Here is a 24,419-nt window from a genome sequence, read left to right on the forward strand (position 1 = left end):
GTTTTTTTATTTATTTTACTTTTAAATATCTCTTACAACAGTACATTTTCCAGTGTCCATAAAGAAGCAAAAGAAGAAAAATTAACCTCGTCCCAAAAAACATCATGTTTATATATACCAGAGGTGGTCATTCAATTATCTCCAAGTGGGAAAACGCATAATAAACAAGTGTCAACAAAAGTGGTTGGAGTAGGGGGTGCTGTTGAATGGAGTAGTACAGTTTGCATTTGCATTAGTAAATATTAGTTAATTCTACTTTTTTCCCCTTCACTTTGACCAAAAAAATAAAATAAAAAATAGTCCTAGTCAAGGAAGCTAATATTATATTATATTATATTATATTATATTATATTATATTATATTATATTATATTATATTATATTATATTATAATTCAGTTTGTGAACTCAATCTGACTTTAACTTCAACGCTATAAAGAGACTTTTATATTGAAAGTAACAACCGGAAGCCATCCCATGTTGAGCCTCTTATCTTGACACTTGTAAGAGTAGTGTGACAGTTGCTGGCCAGTGACTGTAGCCGACGTAGCTTTGTTTCGCAGATTGTCATGCATATCAACACACGAGGAGCTGGCAGCTCTTCTGAAGCTGTAGCCGGTATAAAGTGGTGAAAACTGGGGGTCTTCCGTCTGCCGTTAACGGATGAAATCCGTTGCTGGTGCTGTGCTCCCGCCTGTATGAACTCACTGATGCGGTCTACCGTCTCATTAGAAGATGGGTGGGCGGTGCCGGCGGATCACAGAGGGGAAAACATGGATTTAACACTTTCATTCGTGAGCAGCTGTACAAAACACTGTTGCTGCTGTAATAAACATTAAAAAGGGTTCATTCTTTTAACAATTGGGTGTGTAACTCTCTCACGTGTAAATATAAACGGTAAACGTTGCACATACACAACATACGCAGTTCAACACTTTTGAGCATGCCATGTTGCCGTACTTTGTGTTGCCCTCGTTTCTATAGTTACAACGTCAAACCCATGAGGCGGCTTTCAGGAGTTAGCGGGTAGCATTTTTTTCCACTCTTTGTAAAGAGTTTCGTTTGAGTTTAGTTAATTTCATAGATTGGAATTATGTTCACAAAGACTACCGGTGAGCACACAAGGAAGTTGTAACTGTATTTGCTGATGCTTGCCAATGTTACGAAGTTGAAATAATGTCAACGCCAGCTAATACATGCTAAATTTTTGTGTAGTATCTGTGATGAGGATAAGGGTGCCAGCAAAAATACTTATTTTAATATATATATATTATTTATGTTACACATATTCCTTCAAATATAAATCCTTGAGAATCATATTAGAAATGGATTTTGAAGTATATGTTTGCTGTATTACAATAGGTGTATTTATTTCCTTTTGTTACAAAATTTATGTCAATTAAGAATGTTCACCTGTAAAACAGCAACTTCCAAGTTTGGTATCATTGTATTTACCAAACCCTGCACCTTGAATACTTCCATTAACATGTTTTGTTTTGTTTTTATGTTTTAACAGATCAAAGGAGAAAACTGACAATGCAAACTGATATAGTAAAACCCTCAACAATGCTCTTTGTGCGTTAAAAATCTCAGCATCATGTCTACAATGGCCTCCCCAGTGAAGGAGATGGTGGAAAAGCAGGCCTCTGATCTGCACCAGAGCTTTGTCTTTGGAAACAGCTTTGTCAAACCAGAGACCCCTGACACTCAGGTTGAGGACACACAGTCCCAGGGACTCCCTGAACATTATTCAACAGAGATGTTGTGTCTGAGCAGAACAAATCTGAAACATGTCACTGATAGTATTTTGAAAAACAACATTGTAAAGGTCAGTTTGGACTTCAATCTGCATTTATCAGCCTCTGCAGAGAAATCTATGCTGCAATGTTTCTCAAACTGTAACGTTACGCAAAGCTTTTAAATGTCAAAATAATTTGTTCTCATGCATTATCTATTTATCCTAGCTGCTGACTCTGTCATTCTCAGTGTTTATACCTTGAAGGGAACCAGATAACAAGCGTCCCAGAATCACTGTTCATCAGCCTTCCCAACCTGCAGTGGCTAGATCTCAGAAATAACCAAATTGAAACACTCCCTGCTGAAATTGGCTTGCACAGGTAGGCTTCTTATGCAACTATGCTATGAAATTTATGCTGATTGATTCTAAGCCCCTCGGCCACCACAGGAGTACAGTATGTTCATTCTTCAAAATGTCAAATTTCAGAACAGTGCTAGATACAAACTTTGGTATCCAAGAGTTATTTTTAGTTTAAAAATAGAGACATGATTCCCAAGAAAGTCAGAGCGATGTTCTTTTTGAATAGGACACATTTTGTACAATTTAGTCATGTAAAATTTTAGCCTCAAACCTTGTCGTGCTCAACACTGGAAAATCACTTGATAATCCGTGATTTTATTCCTGTAGATGTCTGAGGACTTTACTTTTAGAAGGGAACCCCATCTCAGAGCTGCCAGCAGAGCTGGGTGAGTTGAGTTCATCTCTACCTGCTATCTGTGTCTTTGTGATAACATGCTGCCTGTTTGTGTCATCATGTTGGCTCATCCTCTCTTCCTGCAAATGTAGATTGCTTTCAAATGCAGAGGCTAGTAAATTAATTAGAAGTTTATGAATCATTTTAAATTGTTTGATTTTAATCTCAAATGTAATTGCAAAAACAGTTTTTTGCAAGTGAAACAACTTCAACAAATTGTAGTATTTTAAAGCCGGGTACTGTTAAAGGTATCATATAGCCCATTTTGAATTGAACCCCAATATGTTTCAGCTGGAGTCAGGTAAACTGGCATATCTCATATGGAAATACGCCTTCCATCAGAAGTTTTTGTTTTTATGACAGACAGGCTTAGATTGTTTGGTAAGAATCTGATACAGCACTATTGAAAAAGCAGACTTTTTTTGTTACATATATCCATATTTGAGCAGAAACAGCTGTTACATCTCTCTATTTAAAGCCACCAGACCCCATCAACTCTAACTTGTGCGCGATGGGAGTTGCTCGTCTACCGCTGCGTCCATTGATTGGATTTTGTTTTTCTCTTTTACAATAATGAGTGGGAAGTGAACAAAGCACCTTAAACACTCAGGTCAGGTTGTTAGTTTTACCTTTAGGGATCATAAGAGTTAATAGATTCAGTTTGTAGCAGACAGACTACGATCTCCCACCTTCTGAGAGTGTGAAGTAGTGTTTTTTTTTTTCTTTTGATGGTGTCTGGTGTGAGCAGTGAAACAAACATTGGTGTTTTTTATTCAAAAAAGAGTCTAGACCTATAGAGATCCTTCTCTGTCAATATATTGAGTCTTTAATGACATTTTTCAGAGGATTGGGCTGTGGAGTGTGCAGAAAAAATAGGAAACTAGGAAGAGTGAGCAGACGGCGTAAAGTGCTGGGGACCAATTTTGAGCCTAGCCCCCTGCTGGACTACAGCTTGGGTCGTGTGATTAAAGGGACGCTGAGAGCTTTTTTGAAGTGATTTCAGAACAACCTGCATCATGCTTTAAAATGGGTGCATTCAAAGGCAGGATTTTATTGCAGAGATGATGGCACATTTCAGTACTCTTAAGACACCTCTAAACATGCACCTGTTGCAAATTACTATGAATGAAACTGTCTTCCAATCTCCAAACTGTGACCTGGAATCACATCGATAATGCATTCTGTGTTTGTAATGTCATCTCAGGTAATGTGCTCACTCTGAATGGTCTAAACCTGAGGAATTGCCCCATCACATACCCCCCACAGGAGATTGTGGCCCAGGGTGTCCAGGGCATTCTGCGTTACCTCAGGTTTGCTCTGGCGAAGCGTCCAGTCAGTGCGATCAGGACCTCTCCAGGTGAGTCAAAGGCACCTTAACTTTGAACAATGCAGCAGCGAGGTGTTCAGTATGCACGTGCATTCCAGCCATCTGCTCTCTTTGTCAACGCGAGGACATGCTGGTCACAAAAATAGCTCCTTGCCCTGGTACCACTTCGCTGGTGTGACTTCTGTTGCCTTGGAGACGGCGCGTGACACTCAGTGGCCCCCCCCTCCTCCTTCCTGAACATATTTTTAGCCGGATGAAAATGATCGATAACCTGTGGGCTCTGAGCAGGAGCTCTGTGTCTCTGAGCTCTGTCTGGAGGTAATAACTGTGAGAAGCCCGAGACGGCCCCCCTCAGGAGAGGCTGCTGCTGCACAACGAGCTGATCAAACCCCTCAATCACACCGTTTATCTCCCCACACACAAGGTTATTAAGAAAGACAAGGCTCTGGTCTCCATGGAGAGAAATCTACTTTCATCTAATCGGCTCAAAGTATAAGTTCTTAAATATTCACCAGACATTAACAGGCCGCATTTTCATATGCTTCTTTAAGCTGAGATAAGAGGAAGTTTTAGTGTTTTTATCAATGATGTCAGGAGAAAGTTACATGAAAACTCCATGGCTGCTTAATACCCAACAATTTAATCTACTCTGAAAAGCATTTAGTATGTTTTATGAAAGTGATGAATTTGTTGGTTAGATGCTTTGAGATGTTGAAGGACTATTTTGTCCTTCCTGATACCCATCCTGACGGCTTAATTTCACAATCAGCCTACACTCTCTTGAATACTGATCTGATATTGGCGCATATGTCTCCTGCTCTTCCTGTATGCACATTAAGTCCCATTTTTGTTGAAATTTTGTGGGGGCGGGGCTGCACAATGGCACAACGGTTAGCGCTGCAGCCTCACAGCAAGAAGGTCACCAGGTTCTCTCCATATACTCCGGCTTCCTCCCACTGCCCAGAAACATGCTCACCAGGTTAATTGGTCACTCTAAATTGTCCCTAGGTGTGAGTGTTTGCGTGAGTGGTTGTCTGTCTCTATAGCTGTGTCCCAATTCAGGGTCTGCAGCCTACGGAGGCTGGATTTGAAGACCGATTACGTCACAGCGGTGCGTCGGAGGCTGTCCCAATACGGAGGCTCCTCCAAATGCAGCTGACGAATCCGTCCTCCGTTTCGGGGGCCGCGAAGGACGGGTTCAGTGAATCCTTCATAGCCTCACTTCATTCAGATTCATTGCGCATGAACGCTGAACATGATGGACATGGCCGAACTCCAAAAGTGGTCCTGTTTTATCCAGATATGAAGTATTTCTGGCAACAACTATGTGATTGTGTTTCTAAAGCATCAAAGAATATTTTGTTTTTTTTCTGTGTGAAAATGTGTTGTTTGGGCTCTTTTCAAGCAATATACTGAGGGAAAACAGTTCTTTATAAATCTTCTCATTATTAGGCTGTATAAAAATATGTTCATAAATGTAAATTCTCTTGGGAAAAAAACTTACTGGGTGTTTTTTTAATTAGTATTTTTTTACAGGGAATTCAAAAAACACATTAAATCATTTCAGCCGCTTGTATTGTATACTTTTTTTATTTATCATCCTCCCAGCACCTGATCAAATGTTGAAAATGTACGTTGTTGCCTTACTCTCATGTAAATGGTGGTTCTATAGGCTACTCTATCAATAAAGATAAAGATAATGATAATAATAATAATGATAATAATAATAATAATAATAATAATAATAATGATAACAATAATAAAGCAAAGTAACAGAAAGATAGTACAAATCATCCTATTTTAAATGTGAGGTTTTGATTTACGTGTGTTTAAAAGTAATGTAAGCCTGGCAGGTGAGGGCGGCGCTGTGTGACGTCGAGGGTGGCAAACAGGAAATGCCTCGTAGATCAGACTGTCCCAATTCAGTTCGGCCTTTGCTGTCTACACAGGCTACAAAGGCCGGGTCCTACGAAGGCTACAGCCTACGGAGGCTGCAGCCCCTGAATTGAGACACAGCTATTATGTCAGCCCTGCGATTGGCTGACGACCAGTTCAGGGTGTACCCCGCCTGTCACCCAATGACAGCTGGGATAGGCTCCAGCCACCTGCGACCCTGAACAGGATAAGCGGTTTAGAAAATGGATGGATGGATGGATGGATGGATTTTTTGGGGGCTCTAATTCAACTCTTTGTAAAATATTGACAAACACATACAGAGAGTCGATGCCACAAAACTCTAATTACCTCGTTTGACAGTCAGTTGGAACTAAAAATGAACATTAATGAGTAAAACTAGGAACAGAAAGCTTTCCATAGGGACAAGGTCTTTTAACATCTCTTTTTCTCTCCTGTGTGTCTGCCAGATAACGTCAGAAAAACACAGATCCAAACAGAAAACTGTTTTAATGAGTTTTTTAATGGTTTCTCCTACAGGACCCTATGTTTTGGAAGGGAGGAGCAAAACACATGGTTCATAATAGAAACTTTGTGGATTCTGTATCTGTAACTCCTTTAACAAACAGTGCAAAAATTCAAGCAGATCACTTTGAAATATGCTAAGCTAATATTAGCAAAAGTCCTGTCTGCAGTCGTATCTCTCAAATTTGGCTTAGCTACAGCAGACTGTATGACCTGATCTCACAATGAGTCACCAAGCTAAGATCAGTCTTGTCTTATCATGCCCATTCATGTGAACATGATCACACATTTTTTAATTGAGCATTTTCAATTATAATTTTTAGATTAAACAAAAAAGGCAGCCAGACAATGAACAAGGCGACACATAACAGTTGAGACAAAATTTTAAAAAACACCACCTCTCTCTGGCGAGATTAAACCTTCAGAGCAGAATAGTGCTTTTATAACGGAAACTGCAGTATCGACTGCATTCAAGGTATTTCTGCTGCTATTGTCTGTCAGAGTGACATGAAATTGCTGCAGTTTCTTCACCGCTCTTTAAAAAGAAACTTAAAAATCAACCACTTTTCATCACATCAGCTGAACACGGTAGTGATTGTTTCAAAGATTGTTTTAATGACTCTCAGTTGACTTGTTGCTGCTGTGGTTGTGTTATTGGTAGAGCTTCCAGTGGTGGAGAAGCTCCAGCTGTCTGAGCTGACAGGGTCCAGTGTGGAGGAGCAGGAGGAGTCTGTGCACGAGGACGAGCTGCAGAGATTCAGGGAACTGAAAAACCAAATGATCCTGCTTGACAAAGCTGAGCTGGGATCTATGGCGCAGGGCGACAAGAAGCCACGCCCTCCTCCCGTTATCAAAAGGTATGTCAGTATTTTTAGAGTGAGGATGTACCTGACGCTCACACTTTAAAAGCAAAGAAAATAGACTGTGTGTGATTGACATTAACTTTGCCTTAATGTGTAAATCAGTTGGACGAGGAGTCTCTGGCGGCTCTGAATCTGCTGCTGGTTGTCGGCCATGTTGGCTGCTTCACTTTCATACATGTGGCTCCAAGTTCTCACAGACATCAATTTCACCAAATGTCTCTTCTCTGTCAACCCTCCAGTTCCTCTGTCTGTCTGTCTGTCTGTGTATCTGTCTGTCTTCACTGTACATCCTCATGTTACATTCATAGTTACAGTTTTTCTCAGTTGCTTTCATCCATTTCTCAGATCAGAATTGAGATTCTCAAAACTACTTGTCCAGTTGTCACTTCTGCACATCAAAAAAGCAGTTTCGTATTTCTTTGAACAAGTTGCAAATGCTTTGATGTTTTGCTATTTGTACGAACTGTTTTGAAAAATGCACTTTCTGTTTTACATGGCAAGGATGATTCGATAAATATAACAAAGTGACTGAGAAAAACTGTAAAACTTCTTATGGTCTTTCAAGAGGGGGTATTGTGATTTTATTTATGTATGTAAAAAAAACAATTCTGGATGTTAGTACTAAATGTACATTTTAAATCCACTACATCTTCCTAGAATCCCCAAATCTGAACTGCTCAGAGTGGTCTGCTCTTGAAGAGATAGCATGAGATTTTCACAAGACCAGGGTGGAGGGGGCCCTTTAACACCAAGTCTGCCAATAGCTCTGCCCTTGACCAGGGTTTGCCACCGAAGCCATGTTTAAACGACAACGTTTCACCCGAAAACGGTAAAATACAGAAAACGCAGTGAAAAAAAATGCTGTAGTAAGCATGCCAGGCCTGTAGATGGTGCTATAGATGCCCCCCTCAGAGGGACAGTAGTTTGAGGTGCAGGGGGCTTTAAAAGCCGCATTTCCACCAAGCAGTACGGTTCAGTTCGTCTCGGTACAGCACACTTTTTGAGGCGTTTCCACTGACTTATCCCGGGACGGAACCCCAAGTAACAGAGAATAGCCATCCCACTTTTGGGGACCCTTTCATATGCCAGACTGAACCGATCCGCTCTCGGAAGGTGGAGCTACAACACTGCAGACCGTCAATTGGTTGAAAGAATCGTCACTTGCCCCATGACAGCGGCTGCATTTCTCCTGGCGGCACACAGACTTCTCTGAAACAAAGCTTGATTGCGCTGTGTAACATTGAGCTACATGCCAATCACAGAGAGAATGAATTGCTGCATGTCTTCCATCTATGCTCTTTGTTTAGGTTACGCTTTGCGTTTTTCTTCTTGGATTTATTAGCGGGGTACACTGTGTCGCGCTGCTATGGCGCCACACTATTGTTTAACAGATGCAGCTTTTGGCATCCGGCTTACACACCACCTACCACAAGAGGGCACAGTTTTGCTGTGGAAATGCAAACGGGATCAGGCTGTACTGAACGAAACCGGACTGCTCGGTGGAAACGCTGCTTAAGAGTCCTTTTTCCCTCTTGCACAGCTATGATATGCTAACTAAGGAGTAGTTTGTACAACAACGGTTTTAGGGTGAAACACAAAAGTTTTGTTGCATTTCAGCCTCGCGTTAACACGGAAACAGCGTTTTAGCCGACCTAAAACGCAAACTTTTGAAAATGGCCTCCAGAGTGGATTTTTTCTGAAACGCTGCCAACACCGTTTCAGTATTAACAGTAAAACAGCGTTTTCTGTAGAACTGGTGATGTCACACTCCACTTCGCGCTAGCGCATACATCAGTACCGTTGTTACAATCGTCGTGGACTACCATGCTGTGCTTGTGCTGCTTGATATGCTGAATCTGCTGACTGTCTTTCAACAAAATGAGCATCTGTTGCTCCACGTCTGTATTCACCTGTACCTCAACTCTATTTCGGTAGAGATTTCAAAAGCGGCTTCTTGACAAAACAGTTATAGCGCCAACTACAGGCCTGGCATGCTTACTACAGCGTTTTCAGACTCTCAGCGTTTCAGTCTTAACGCAGGTTTTTTTTGCTGCATTAAAGCGTTTTCAGATGAAAAGTTGTCGTATAAACAGGGCCTTAGCTTAACATAAGGACTGGGGCCAGTTTACCTAAGTGTTAACACAATTTGCCAAACCACACCTCAAAAGCTCCCAACTGTATTAGTTTTATCCCCTTTTATACAGTTCAAACTAAAACCATTATAATTAGTGTTATGTGCCAAACTGTTTCTTGGCTGGGACCAGTAACTTCCTGGGATCTGTGCTGGTTACCTGGCAACTGGTGTTGGATGAAAAACAGTCATTGTCTTTTTATATGCTCCTATTTTTTGGAGCTTGACGAAGAGTAGGAAGTGAATTTGTTGAGTGAGCTTTAGAGGAGCTGCTGGGTGAATTTTGTCACTCTTGGATGTTGTGTTAGCAGTTTCTTGTCTTTATGCTAAAATAAGCAATCCAGCTGCTGCCTAATTTTAATATTTCACATCTGACTTCAGATTTGACTGCAAGAGTAGTCCTATAACCTTCCAGAAGTTAAATAATTGTGTTGCCCACACACTATTCCTGAAGAACAAAGTTTCAGCCTAGTACATTCAGTTTTTATGGGGCTCAGATCTAAGAGATCATCATTTTATTTATACTAGCTTTGCTTTTGAATACTGTGTCCTGGCAACTAATATCCGCTGGCCACAAATCCTTTTCCAACAGATTCTGCACTCTATGTAATAAAGTTTGAAAGTGTTATTGGCTTTGCAACAGTGGTGTTCAGTAGATAACTTCAGTGCTGGGGTTAGGAGTCGTGACATGGTGCCCATGGAAAAGGACAGCAAAACACTTTTTAATGACATTCTCTGCAGAGGAGACACAGTGATAAAAATCTCCCCCCCACTGTCTCCACTGGGACTCAGAGCTCTGGGAGCAATAAAAATAAAGCATTTTGTTTCAATTTATTCTCCAGGAGAAAGGCGACTGGCAAGGCCGGCATAATTCCCGAGCTACTGCTGTTTGACACTCAGCACTGGAAGAGACCAGAGGAGAGGAGACAGGCTGCAGCAAAGGAGCTGACGGAGAAACAAGCTATCCTCGAGCAGAGGAGAAAGTGAGTTCTTTTCCATTTCAGAAGCTTGAACTCAATATGGTGCGAACCCTTTTTATTAGTCTATTGCCGTACTTGGTGTCAACAAGTTCCACAAAAAAACAGTCAAAGTAACCCCCCTGCTCAGTGGAAGTAATGTTTATTTGTCAATGGGGGGGGGTTGGTGACTTTCAAGAGAGTGATGTAACATCAGTATCTGGTTCAAAGATTTATTTATTGTTTTTTGTTTTTGTTTTTTTTTATTTTTTTAGAAAAAAAGTTTATCCTCATGGATCCCTTCTCTTATGTTTTCAGACACCAAGAATAACAGTTTGAGCTCACAAATGAAAATCAGAAACAATTATAGGTCTTATTTTGATCGGTTATGGGTACTGTTGTAGCTGTTACAGCCTGTATCATGGCTGTTGGCTGAAAAAAGAAACCTTGAACAATTCCAAAACTTTTGTGGAAAATACTACAGTAACTCCTTTAACAGCAGTTGATACATTGCATGGTAATATAAAACACAAAAAGAAAATGGGTCAGTGTTTTCAACAAATTTGTTGTTTCATGGTGCAGGTTTAAGTCATCAACCAGGGACTCAATATTTTGCTCATAGTGTCAAGACAAAAATAATCTCTGAGGGAAAAGTCCCTTTTTAAACCATGTAGAAACAATAGCCCGGGAACATTTCCCTTAAAACAGATCTAGTACCATGTTTTGTTGTCTTGCCCCACTGTAGAGGCCAGGAGGCTCTGCGGACATGGCGTTCACAGTCCAAGCCAGGCAAGCCAAAGAAACAGGGAAAACAGAGAAATCAAGAGGTATGTGCAGAATTCATCAACAAGTGCACCTGTCAACCTACCCGCCACACGGGGGCAGTAGAGCATTGCCAGTTCCATACTGGTTTCATGTCCATTACAGTAAAATTACTTCAAGGTGAAATGTTTTTTTTAATGTTTTGTTTGAAAAGACTTCTCAGGTGCACACAGATGGTGTGTGCTGCATCAGTGACTGCAGAATTAAAACATATTACAGTCAAAGCTGGTGAATGCATGAGGATCATGTAGACTGTTTGGATCTTCATCACCTCATGACATCATCAGTTCACAAAGTGAAATATGATTAAAAGCATTTGTGTATTTTTTCAGGATTGAGCATCAGCTGTAGGATGTGTTCCAAACAGCTATTACATGCTGAATTCATGTGGTTCATCTTCCACCATCTCTGATTTCTGTTTCAGGAAGCAGACACACATCTAAAACCAGCTGTGGAGGATAGAAGTGGCTCTTCTTATACTCAGACTCCCACCCTTACTATCAGTAGGCATGAGGAGTTCAGGTAAATGGGAGCAGGCAAAGTAGTGATTAAAATAATTATTGTCTTGAATTGTTGTGGCCTGTCTGACCCTCATCCATTGACAGCATGAAACATTTCCAGTCTCTCCTGAATAGGAGGATGGATTGCGATCATAGATGGATTATTAGTGTTATTATTTTCTTTTTATAGAACTTTCATATAAAGTGTATTTACCAAATACTCTTGTGACTATAAACAAATACAGCAACATAAAAAGACACAAATCTTTAAAAAAGGGTAAAAAGGTATAACTTTTAGTGAGACAATTGGAAAAAACATATAACACAAACATACTTAACATGTGTTGGCACAAATGTTGAAAACATAAGTGTATATGGTAATATAAGAAAGACACTATAGGTCTAAAAAAAAACCTCACCCTGCTTCATGGGTGTTTGGTGTGGCTCTCTCTAACCACTGCACATACTGTATTTGAATTATTGTGGACATGTCATAGATTTTAGTGGACCACAAAACAGAGAGAAAAGTACTTTTTATAAATTTGAGTGATTTACTCCCAAGATTAAATAGAAGAGTTATAACCCTTTCTAGCTCCTGGTCCCACATTTTTAAGTGTTTCTTTTTTAAAAACCTCAAATGAGATCCTTCAGATAACAAAGTATGCTTGCAAAATGATTGTAGATCTTTGATTCAAGCACATTCAATTGCATTAAAAGTCTTTTGTGGTCTTCTGAGCAAAACAACACAATAAAAACCAAATGAAAACTTGACAATGAAGCTTCAACCCAAAACAAAGTCCTTTCTGAACCAGCTACGTTACAGGTACAGAGACACCTTGTGGACAAAGGGGTACATTACACCCAGCAAGGGGCAGCAACAGCCTATTGTTCTTTTTGAGCAACACAAAGCTCAAAATCAAATCAACCTGGTCACATAAAACACCTGAATCTTTTTTTTTTTCAGTCATACAAATTAAAGTTGGTAACAGACTTCCATTTTTGTATCACCTACCAGCCATGCATTGAGTGTGATACTGCCAGACATATGTGTAAATATTCAGTATTTCTCCTTTCTCACATTGTGACCCTTGACCTGTGTGTTCTTCCAGATCTGCCCGTGAGCTGGAACGTCAGATCCGTGCCCATGTGGAGACAGTGCAGGAGCGACGCAGAAATCCCAGGGGCACCAGCAGCGAGCAGATGGCAGCAGTAGAGCAAGATATAAGGGAGGTAAGGACCTACTCTTCATCATTCTCTCGGCCAATCTATACTCAGCTCATTGGTTATTGACCTGAACTCTTTCTTCTTTTTTTTGTACGACAATAGATGAGAACGCTGCAGACACAGCTTCTGGAGAGGAAGAAAAATCTAGAGAGAAACCTTGACAAGACTTTTACCATCTTCGCTGGAGACAACTGGCCAAGTTTCCATGACAACTAAAAACTTGTTGAGACATATTGAGAACTTCAAGAATAACTCTTGAAATTCTTGTATCTACAAATAAAGACCTCATAAATGTTGCTGGGACGCAAGTTCAAATTTTCCATTTCATGGCTCTTTTTTTCCTTAGTGGTAACCTATTGTTATTTTCTCAACAAACAGAATATGCATTTTTGTGTCTTATCCTTGCAAACTAGAGCATACCTAGATCAAATTCTCAGAGTCTTGCTTTTGCACTACAAACCAAAAAAATGTGAGGATTAAACTACAGATTCTTGGAAATTGCCACTTGTGACTTTTAGATGTAATTTTCATTTATTTGCAACATCAGATGCTTTTTGAGGATATATCATTATGCATTGATTTAAACTGCAGGAATCAATGTGCAAACATAAAGAATATGTATAAGACAGACCAAAATGAAAAGACATCTAAATTTGACTTCAAATGAGATTAAGTCAAACATAAAACAATGTCAACAGACCTCAGGAGATTTTGAATAAAATCCCCATAATTTCAAAAAAGGTATGATTGCTAGACCCACTGTTGTAGTCTGATATCAATGGAGCAATTTACAGACATTTGTTCTGGCTGGATTTGGCTCAAAGGTGCCAAACTGAAGAATTTATGAGTGTTTTGCTCTTGGGCAGAGTGTAGGCATGACACGTCAAATAAAAGTACACATAAAATGAGATATCAAGCAAACAAAATGAAGATATACACTTACAGAATATTAGATATAGCACAAGTATTAAAAAAATAAAATGCATTTGTTGTGTTACTGTGAGAAATAGGCAATTAAATTTCTTAAGACATATTTCATTACATCTTCATATCTACTTATTGTTATCATTGATGACACAGTATGAGAACATGTTGGGAAAAGACAATACTTTATCAGTTTTCAGATGCAGTTGTATAAATGTAATGGGATCCGCCATTATTTTTCTTTTTGAGCTTCTACGAGTTATCCCGGAGGTGAAGGCGATGCTGAATAATGGCATCAAACAGTCAGAGTGAGGCAGAGGAAGGGTAGGCCTCGTCTGCTCCTCCAGCACACACAGAGCGTGATGTCAGCGCTAACAGTCTTGTTGTAATTGACTTGGTGGGGGTGATGGCGTCATTTCATGCCCTGCTGTAGCCTCCTGCTCCAATAGCGAAGGGGAGACGGATCTCTGGCCGACGCGACCGTGGCTCCCTTGGCCGGGATCGAACACCACCGAGCCGGACAGTTGACGCCGGGAAACATGGAGGCTGAGGCCGAGCAGCTGCGGGCCGGCTCTCGGGTACCTGTCACTATCGATCAAATAGTTAACGATACACTGGTGGTGACGCTGACCTACCGGGAGAGGAGCTACACGGGGATATTGCTCGACAGCAACAAAAAGTGAGTTTTATTTCGTCTTTTGTTTTTGTACATTTTGATTAATTTGCCAAACGCAGCTAACGGCTAATTCACCTTTGATGCTAACAAGTCGAGGCTAGCTGTTAGCTTCGTGGGCCTCCATACAAAAGACTCAGGTTATCCTAGCTGACAGGGAGCTAACTGTTAGCCTATCTGCTAATGGTATGTTATTGTAGAATAAACTGGGAAACATATACCACATTGATATGTGATATATATGAAGGGCCCTTGCTTTATATTAAGGTTAAGACTGTCCACACAGATGAATAATGACCACTTCTGAACAATAAGGGATGTCAATGGGTTCATCTATAGCTTATTGTGTTAGCCTAATCCCTTACACAGCAGCAGAAACGTATTCAGTTAAAAAGGCCTTGCTTGAACAGTATTATGTATTTTGATCACGTTTTGACGTTTTTACACACATATGTGACACTGAAGTGTGTGTTTGTTCTGTGGAAGGATGGTGCAGCCAAAATTGACTGTAATACAATGAGAAAAGCCCCTGTCTGCTTATGAGCTGTTGAAACAATAAAATAAGGCAGTAAAAACCCAAATGTGAAATCCCAGCTGTCCTGCTTTATTTTGCTTTCTGTTTGAACCAGGTTCTGATGAGATCCATTTATAGGCCTAGGCTCTGTGTCTGACAAGAAAAGACCATCTTCTGCTAGAAAACACAGTGCTGCTCAAGTGATATAACCTAATCTATGCATATGTGTAATTTAACATAAATGTTTCGGAGGTCATGCCTTATCTGCCAGTGCTGTTCTGTGTCACATGTATAAGCCTTGTGTGCACCTTAGAAGCTGCTGGCTTTAGACTATTTATAGATCAGCAGAATCAGAATCTGACCAGCTTTGCCCCTTAGTATGCTTAGATAGTTTTTCATGTGAGAGCTCGAGTTGACCTGAAAATAACCCACCCAGATGGGAAAAGGCAGGGCCCAGAATAACCTAAAATAGGCCTTTATTTCAGGCCCTGTCACTGACAAAATTTGACTTCTTCTTCCTTTCCAGCTCATGGTAAAACACTTCCTGTCATTGTCTCCCACAGGTCCTTTTTTAATGTCATCATCTCGGCCTATCCTCAGGCATATCTCTGCATCTAGTTACACTGTACACAACGTGAAATGGCACCAGTGCAGTGAACGGTTGCCGCGTCCTTGTGCTGTTCTTAACTAGCACTGCTTGTTCCCTGTCACACACAGACCTGTTTGTGCCGTGTCAGTCACAGAGATGGTTGATATTCGGCTGCTTTAAGGGGATGTTTTAAAAGGTGAGAGGCACAGGCTGCACCAGGAGACTATTATTCGGAGGTGCTTGCCAGTTACTCCTCCTGGGGAGGAAATCAGTCTACCCAAATGTGCGCTAATTAATAATCTCTCCACACATAAGCCCAGAGCAGACACGGATGCAAAAACAAACTGAAATCTCCTGGCTCCTTCCCTACATCTCTGAATCCCGAGTGATTCATGGGATTGTTTTTGTTCAGTCAGATGTTAGGGAGGGGGGGTTCCTGGGCATCCTGTAGTCTCTTTGTCTGCTGTCTCCTGACTAAAGCTATACAGCCATGTTACTGTTGCCTGCCAGCCACCTCTCAAAGACTCCTTGGCAGTTTGGGCCTTCTTTGGACATGTTTGCAGATCCCAGAGAAAGGAAAATAACACAAAACCACCCAAAGAGAGTCTATGATGCTACAGCTCAATATATGTGGCCCCGAGCTGAACAGAAAACTTGCTGGTTGCTCTGAGACCCCAACTCCCACAAATGAAGAATTTTCAGCATACAGGTGATAGGGAGTGGTGTCCTGGCAAAGTAGCAAACCAAGAGATTTAGAACTCAAAGCTTCATGAGTTTTTTCCTCTGTTCCCTGTTGTCTGACATGATGAAAGCAGAGCCTGACATTACAGTATGGCTATCTTTAGGAAATTACCTAACTAAAACATTTAATGCTAGTCATGTGGTTGTTTGTGCTTTTAATGAAACTCAATAAGACACAGTTTTTCATTTGTTGTTGCTTTTCCTTTCCTCAGGACTGGGCTGTTCTGTCTACCTGAGTTTACAGCCAAACATGAGGACTGTCTGAAATCTGAACCAACATGTGAAATCCCGGAAGTCCTGAGTGAGGATCCAGTTCCGAAATCTCCCAGCCAGGCTTCACACAGACCAAAGGATGAAAACACACTTCCTGAAAGCAGCATACCCACCGATCCTCCTCCCTGCCCTGTCCCTACACCAGTGCCGGCTGGACAGACTCCTTACCCTCCTTATTTTGAAGGAGCCCCTTTCCCTCAGCCTTTATGGGTGCGACACAGCTATAGTCAATGGGTACCTCAGCCCCCGCCACGTCCAATCAAAAGAAAGAAAAGGCGGACACGAGAGCCTGGCCGCATGACCATGAGCACAATCCGTCTGCGGCCAAGGCAGGTACTGTGTGAAAAGTGTAAAAACACTCTGAACAGTGATGAGGACAGCAAAGACAGTATAAGTAACAACACTAAGACTTCTAGGAAAGAAAATTCACTACAGAGTGACGATGAAGGAGATGATAAAGACACTCCCGCTAAGCTGTCTAGAAAAGAAGATGTAGTTGCAACAAAAGATGCCAAGAGACGAGAAAACAGCCTGGACAGCAAGCGACTTAAGAGGGACAAACGGGGGGAGGCCGAGGGGGAGAAGTTCCCTGGAGGCGACGTTATCCCTCACAGTCCGGTCATAAAGATTTCCTACAGTACTCCGCAGGGCAAGGGAGAGGTGATGAAGATCCCCTCCAGAGTCCACGGCTCGGTTAAACCGTTCTGCCCCAAACAGCTGGTGCCGAACGGTGTAGGAGAAAACGGCAAAACTCCATCAGATCCCATTAAGGAACAAAGGCACATTCTGGACGCAACAAGGTCCGGCCTCACCGTGTCCATTCCCAAACTCAAACTCACCCGGCCTTTCACTACAGTGGGTCAGGACTTACCTTCCCCAAAGATCCGCTTGAGACCTTCATCAAGGGAGGGGGAGGAGAGTGTGGTGGAGTACGAGGCAGAACTTGTTGGGGGCACCAGGAGACGGAGCCCCAGGGTGCCTGGTCCCTGTCTCCCCCACTCCGAGGACTCAGGGGAGGGAAAGAACTCTTTGGAGTTGTGGTCGGGAAGTTCAGGAGAGGAGGCAGAGCGAGGACACAGCGACCTCACACTTCTCATAAATTTCCGTAAGCGTAAAGCGGATTCTTCTAGTCTGTCGGTCTGCAGCAGCGACAGTTTGGACGAGTCCAAGTCCTTCAGCTCTGACGGCACCTCCCCTGAACTGTGTGACCTCGCCCCAGGTGAGGACCTGTCTGTTACATCATCATCTGTTCCTTCACGGGACGACTGCAAGACAGTGCCGCCACTCACAGTGCGCCTCCACACCCGGAGCATGACAAAGTGTGTAACAGAGGATGGTCACGCTGTGGCAGTGGGTGACATCGTGTGGGGGAAGATTCACGGATTCCCCTGGTGGCCGGCCCGTGTCCTCAGCATCAGTGGCACCCGAAAAGAGGAGACGGTGAACTGTGAGGCCCAGTGGCCTCAGGCAAAGGTGGCGTGGTTTGGTTCGCCAACCACCTCTCAGCTCTCTGTCGCCAAACTGTCGCCCTTTAGAGAGCTCTTCAGGTCCCGCTTCAACAGGAAGAAGAAAGGGATGTACCGGAGAGCCATCCTGGAGGCCGCCAAGGCTGTGGGTCACATGAGCCCTGAGATCACATCGCTGCTTTCACACTGCGACACGTAGGTCAGTTCACGATACCGGAAATATCACATCTGTTTTAATAAGCTTTGAGTCTAAAAAAAGAGCTGAGTGTAAACTTTTAACAATCTCTCAAACCAACTTCTCCAACATGACAAGTTTCAATCTTAATCACATTTTTAAGAATTAACTCTACCTTTACTGTGCATTCAAGACTTATTAACCCATCCCCATCAGTAGAACAAAAGATTGCTGTCAGTTTATTCAGACAGAGGCGATCCAACTGGTAGTTATTACATTATGTGATTAACTGAGGTCACCTCAGAACAACTTAATCTGTAAGAAAATAAGGACAGGCGTGGTGATCAGAGGGCGGGAAGAGGAAGTAGATGACAGGTTTGTGTACCTACAGTTAAAGAGTTTAAAAAGTAAACACAGTTTTCTTTTTAAGCCTGAAGACTGTTGTGTTAGAAGGTTAAAAACAAATATAGAATATGTCAGACCCCAAAGTTAAAAAGTAGCAGTAGATGCACCAAAGAGGCATTTTCCTTATCTAAGCACTTTGTTACTAGCAGAAGCTTAAATAAATCAGATGTTCCCCTCTGAGGCAGGTGATTCCTGTAAACACCCTCTCAGTGCTGAGAAATGATCGCTAAAAATAGTGACGCTCAGATCACACCGCCCAGCTGTACCCTGAGACTTTGCTGATCTGATGATCATGATAAACTTGAGAGAATTTGTCTGAAAGTTATTGTGTACCAACCTGCACATTTAAACAAACTCCTGAAGTTGTGCCAAACGAACAACCCCACCAGCTACAAGTGTAAAGGAGCTACTGTGCTCAAACCTGTAACACAAACACTAAAACCAGCTTTAATACAGTGAACAGCCATTGCAGAAGATACACAGGAAAAGTCTCGAAAACAGCTTAGAAATTCACTAGCGTTCATCCTGCTAAAAGTGCATGATACAGATTTTTCATCAAGAGGAACTTTTTTTTTTTAGCCTGTGCCAAGATCAAGATTTTTTATCTTTGGGTAAAGAGTCATGCACAGAGTGTGCCTGATAAGTACTGTTGTTACATCAGGAACTCTCAGGTTTTCATTCTTACCGTCTGAAAACATAAAAAGAAACTCAGAGATTTGACAAATCCTCTTTTGTGTGTGAAATGAAACCAGGCTCCATTTACAAAATGACTCATTTATCAGAGCACAAGACATGCTGTTCCACTGCCTCCCCAGTCATTTAATTTGTTTGTGCTGCCGCATGACTTTGTTTCATTAAAGGTACAGTTGGTGGTATTTAGCTGTGTTTAAACACGATTGCTATCCGCCTGCTGTCTCCTGGGGTTGAAATGACCCTGTCTAGTTTGACTGTAATTTAAAGCATATACATTTTTTTTCAATCAGTATAATCACCGCGAGCGCATCTCTCGACAATCATTTTAAACAAAGCGGGGGTGTTAGAGGGCTGTGTCGACTTAATATAAGTCTAAAAGTCTCTAAGTTGTAGCAGTGCTCTCTGTGTCTCATTGTGCTGACTCTGATGAGATCGCGCTTCATGTAAACAGATGCTTCACGATGACGAAGGCGGGCTGTGCGCATGTGTGATACCCGCTAAAGTCTGGTTCATATTGGGGTAGTGTGACCGCCGGCCGTACTCTACAGCTGGGGAACAGCGCTGCAGGGGGGCAATCGTGCTTAGGCAGGGTATGTTTTGGATGGTCAGTGTGACCGCGCTCTTACTGCCAATAAACCTTGTTTATAAAAAAATATATACCCTGTTTTTTAACAGCAAAAGATTCCATTTGGGCTCAAAATGACCACAGAGGACAGGGCAAGGGTTTTAACAGTGAAGATTTGGCAGAGATGAGTATGAAATTCATTATAGTAGCCCCCCTGTATCTGGTAGTGGGTCCACTCCCACAGAGGCTTCCATCTTGCTCCTCTTGTCCCTACCATAGCAGGTCAGTTGACCAAAAAGCAGAAGGTGGCTTTTGTAGAGTGCAAAAGAATTAGGGCTGCAGCTATCGAATATTTTAGTATTCGAGTATTCTACTGAAAATCCCATTGATTAATCGAGTAATCGGATAAAACACATATTTGTTTAGTTAAAGAGCAGTTATTTTTCAAATGAAAATTTTTCTCTTTCTCTCTCTCTTAAGAAATAGAATTTTCTGATACAGCGTGTCAATAAGAGCACTTGCTTTGGTAGCTCCAAAATCTGTAAACACACTTTGACACATTTCTTGTGCCTTGTACATCTCATCAAATGTTGCGGCCCCAAATGGCAACCGTTTCGTAGAATGACCCATTAGTCTCTAAACTCCAGAAAAGAAGATAGATTTGTTTCTAGTTGCTATTTTGTATAAGAGGTAGCTTGAGGGGTTTGAAAACTCTCTTAATATGGCCTCAGCTCTATTTGAAATACCACTCTTTGATCTTTTTTAAAATCAAACGATTCCTCGAGGCGGAGAAAATTACTCAAGTAATTTTTGTAATCGAGTACCTCGAATCATTCAAGGAATCGTTTCAGCTCTGAAAAGAATTGCTTGAGAGAAGTTATGAACAACAAAAACTTGATGAACACATCACAGCAGCTTCTTGTACTTTAAAGGCCCCAATGGATTCACCAACACAAGGGAGCATTTCAACCAAGAATCTGACCTCCACACATCACCTCATTTTCTCATTTCCACACGCCGCACCTTAAATTTGTTACACAGCACCAAAAACAAACTGGGCGGTAGTTAAACAACAACCCTGGTGTTATATGAGGTTAAGTCACTGATTTTTCACTCGCTTTGGTTGGTGCTTTCTACAGAACTGTAAAGAAGCCTTTTTAACACGGCCACTAAATCCAGGGAAATTTCAAAATTTCCAGGCAAGCTGCTTTTGTGACTGCATATGGTCACTTTTTTTTACAGTTTTCCTGCCAACCCCAGAGTAAAATTTCTGCAAAAGGCTGATTAAGCTGATGTGTCGAAAGTCAGGAAAGTTTCCAGCAAGTGTGTGATGTCATCACGTGGCCTATTCAAAACCTGTGTGAAAACCACGCACATAAAGCTGCTGCTTTAGCCTTTACTTGTAGCTAGCCTGTTCCTCACCCAACATTTGAAGAGGCTTTGATTTGTATGAAGCATTTATATACAAGAAAATCATGTCACACACTGTCACACAGTCTTCTGGAGCAGTCTGGTTTATTTCTCTCTTTGTTATATGCTGAAATATGTAACAATAGGGAGCATGTTAAAAAGTTGTCAAAGTAACTTCTTTTCAGTGCTCCCCTGGTTTCAGAAAGCATTTTGTCTGTAGCCAAGCAGCAGGTCTTCAGCTCTCTCTTAGAGGTTAAATATTGTCTTTGAGTAATATGTAAGACAGACAGGCTGCTCCCAGCTCTCTGTTTACTCTGTAATGGGGTCAGGCGCCAAGGAGAGGTTGCTCGTAGTTGAGAATATACACAGTGAGGACGAGTGAGCCTATATTTGGTCTCTTTTTCCCACAGCTTTATAAAGGTAGCCAGTTTCCTGCTTTGTCAGCTTCACAGAGGTTTTTAGCTGCCTGGAAAGTAGCTGAGGTTCACGTCACGCTGTCCATAATCTCCAGATGACTAACATGACACGCTGAGCCTCACAGAGTCCCTCAGCTGATGTATGACCTGCTCTGTTTGTTCATTGTTCTCACTCTTTGCTCTTTTTTCTCCTTCTCTTGCTCAGAAGCTGAGGACCGACTGGAGGACTGCTTTTTTTTTCCTGAATTCTCAGACCCTGTCATCAAGACCCAGGAGAGAGTACGTGAGGTTGCCACGGCTACTGTTTGTACGCCGTTTCTGTCTTTTCCTTCCACAAGGCTGGTTGAAAAATGGCCGCCACAGTGGAGTGTTGCTGAGACTGTATAAGGGAGCAAAAAAAAAAGGCCAGGCATCTGATGGTCTGCTAAACTATTCCTCTTTTATATTTTTTAGATTCATGTTTCAATAGAGCCGACACTACTAGGACCCAAATGTATTTATTATCTGTTATGATTTATTATGAACCATTGGTCTGCTACAATCTCTTCAAACCTCCCAGCCTGCTGCTGTCTTCATTGACGTCCTCGCTGCAAGGTTGTCCAGCTACAGGAAGCCGATGGCATCTTCCCTCTGGACACAAGACCTTCCTCAGAGGTTTAGAAAGTCTTACCCTGAACCCTCTTACATCTGAAACTGTTCCAGCTCCTTTAGTGATCGGTGTTTCCATCCTCCTTCTGTTTGGATCTGTGGATGTATTTATACTGAACTCTGTTCCTCTCCAGACTCATCTCGTGTCTCTTCCTTTTCATTTTAACCTTTTGGGAGTGTCTTTATGTCAGCCAACCCTACCCCACTTTTTCCCTGAGATCCATTTTCACATCACTTTACTTATTTAAAACGTCACGTTTGAGAAAAAGCACTTTATCTGTACCTTGGTGGCCTGCTGTAAGCTCCCCGTCTGAAACACTATTGTGAGATTACAGCCCTTACAGGCAGCAGGGGAGTTCAGAAGTCTTTGTGGTTGACTATCTATGGCCTTGGAGATACAAAAAAAATCATTTATTTTCTTTGTTTTCAATTATTGTACGATTTTGGGGACACCAGACGTGGATGGTTGTGTACACTGAATACTTGTGTTTGACTTAATGTGTTTCTCTCCCACTCTCACTTCAAAAATCCAGGTTTAAAGGAGAATTCTAGTATTACAAACGTGGACCCTTTTGTTTTGCAGTCAGAAGCATGAATTATGTCCAGGGTTGATGTTCTTCATTTACTCCTAAAGATGGCTTAAGGTGGCAACAGTGAAACAGGTGCAGCAGTGTAGAGTCTTACATACATTTACATTCTCTCCTTGTTCTAAGAGTTATCTCAGAATCTCTCACACTAACGGCTAAAGCTGTAAAATTGAAATCAGGTCTGTCCCTGAAGGGGTCATTTGTGTAATGCTGTCCAATATTTGCAATCACTCATCAGTGAGTTACTCTGAAGTATTATCCTGCTGTCATCGCAGCCTGTTTCACTGCTGCTACACTGATTTCAAACCATTCCTGTAGCCATTTATCATTTAGACCCCAAAACATTTCATATTAGGGCCCAGGTTTGAAAAATGCTGGAATTCCCCTTTAAAATGTCCACCAGAGAGCTGGGTGAACAAATGTGTCAAAACCTCTTATGCATTTTCAGTCAAAGCTTTATGGGTGACATTGGGAGAAAATGAAACTTTTCAACATGCTGTACGAATACTGTGAATTCAGTGGCTGAGTGTGCCCAACAGAAGCTGGCTGCTAGATATTGAGTCATCGATCTGAAGCGGACCGTAACGCTGACCTTTAGTGATCTTTGTGTTGAAAGCGGCTCTGTTGGAGTAGAGGAAGGAGGGGGTGGGCGAGGTAAGAGACCACATGGAGGTCTGTATGAAAGTCAGTGAAGATTGCACACAACCAGCCAGCCAGCCGTCTCCTCTCCTGGTGTCTGAGAACAGAGATCAGTCCGCTCCATGAGAGGAGTGTGTTCAATAAGGAGGCAGGTAACACTCCTGTTGTGATAATCTTTGGTTTGACTGTTTGTTGTCAAGCTCGGCTTGTTTCCACGCAGCCTTACACACCGAGTCATGGGAGAGTCTAAATGTACGTATGCCTGCGAGGGGAAATGGTCGTCAGGATTTTCCTGTGTGTGAGCAACATGGCGATCTACTGTTGCCCACGTTGGTCAATGTTATTGGCTACTTTTTTTGTTTTCTTTTTTTACATGTACTGTACATAAAATAAAATATAAAGCAATAATGTGCTGTTGTTAATGAGTCAATTTGTTAGATCCCTGTGACAGTTTGTAAACTGTTTCTACTGAAGAGAGGGGAACATTTTGGTAACTTCACACAAATCTTTAAAATCTCCACAGACAAAACGTTTCATTTCCTTTTATTGCGCACTACTTTGTAGATTAGTCACTAATAATCATGTTTAGGAAGAGACATGTCCAATAATCCTGACTTAAAGGTTAGCATACAAAAATCTGAGCTGACATTCCCACTGGTTAGGAACATGCACATTTCCATGACTTTAGCCACTAAAAGGCTGGATGCTTACATGAGCTGTGTTCTTGTTTTATTACAAACCATCAGTGTATCCACAAACACAAAAACCTTAATTATGTTGTTGTTTTTTTTCCGTAACACAAACAAGATATATTTACCACCTCTTCATGCTGACTTGGGGAAAAAAAACGCAATTATTCATTAGCCAGAGTAAAAACAACTGTTTTATTTGTCGTTTCTGCTCCAAGATTTTACACTTCTTTCTTTGATGTTGTTGCACAAGATGTAGTTCAACTAAAATTGTCTGAACA

At 41.7% G+C, this 24,419-nt stretch overlaps 2 protein-coding genes across 2 annotated transcripts; both read left to right on the top strand.

Annotated features, from left to right (window-relative positions):
- The first annotated feature begins 977 nt into the window (after positions 1 to 977).
- LOC141795346 (leucine-rich repeat-containing protein 27-like) lies at positions 978 to 13,029 on the top strand. Its single transcript, XM_074676189.1, has 11 exons — positions 978 to 1,110; positions 1,515 to 1,826; positions 1,985 to 2,115; positions 2,424 to 2,482; positions 3,695 to 3,847; positions 6,897 to 7,092; positions 10,072 to 10,212; positions 10,931 to 11,012; positions 11,432 to 11,529; positions 12,617 to 12,737; positions 12,834 to 13,029. The coding sequence occupies exons 2-11, from the start codon at positions 1,596 to 1,598 to the stop codon at positions 12,945 to 12,947; spliced, it is 1,326 nt and encodes a 441-aa protein (XP_074532290.1). The 5' UTR covers positions 978 to 1,110; positions 1,515 to 1,595; the 3' UTR covers positions 12,948 to 13,029.
- An 884-nt stretch (positions 13,030 to 13,913) lies between these two features.
- On the top strand, positions 13,914 to 23,859 carry pwwp2b (PWWP domain containing 2B). The gene is made up of 3 exons (XM_074676366.1): positions 13,914 to 14,334; positions 16,385 to 18,110; positions 21,781 to 23,859. The coding sequence occupies exons 1-2, from the start codon at positions 14,195 to 14,197 to the stop codon at positions 18,108 to 18,110; spliced, it is 1,866 nt and encodes a 621-aa protein (XP_074532467.1). The 5' UTR covers positions 13,914 to 14,194; the 3' UTR covers positions 21,781 to 23,859.
- The last annotated feature ends 560 nt before the right edge of the window (positions 23,860 to 24,419 follow it).

Source organism: Halichoeres trimaculatus, unplaced genomic scaffold, assembly GCF_033239565.1.
Source record: "Halichoeres trimaculatus isolate MK-OKI-2021-1 unplaced genomic scaffold, fHalTri1.1 fHalTri1_scaffold_8, whole genome shotgun sequence".
Classification (NCBI taxonomy): Eukaryota; Metazoa; Chordata; class Actinopteri; order Labriformes; family Labridae; genus Halichoeres; species Halichoeres trimaculatus.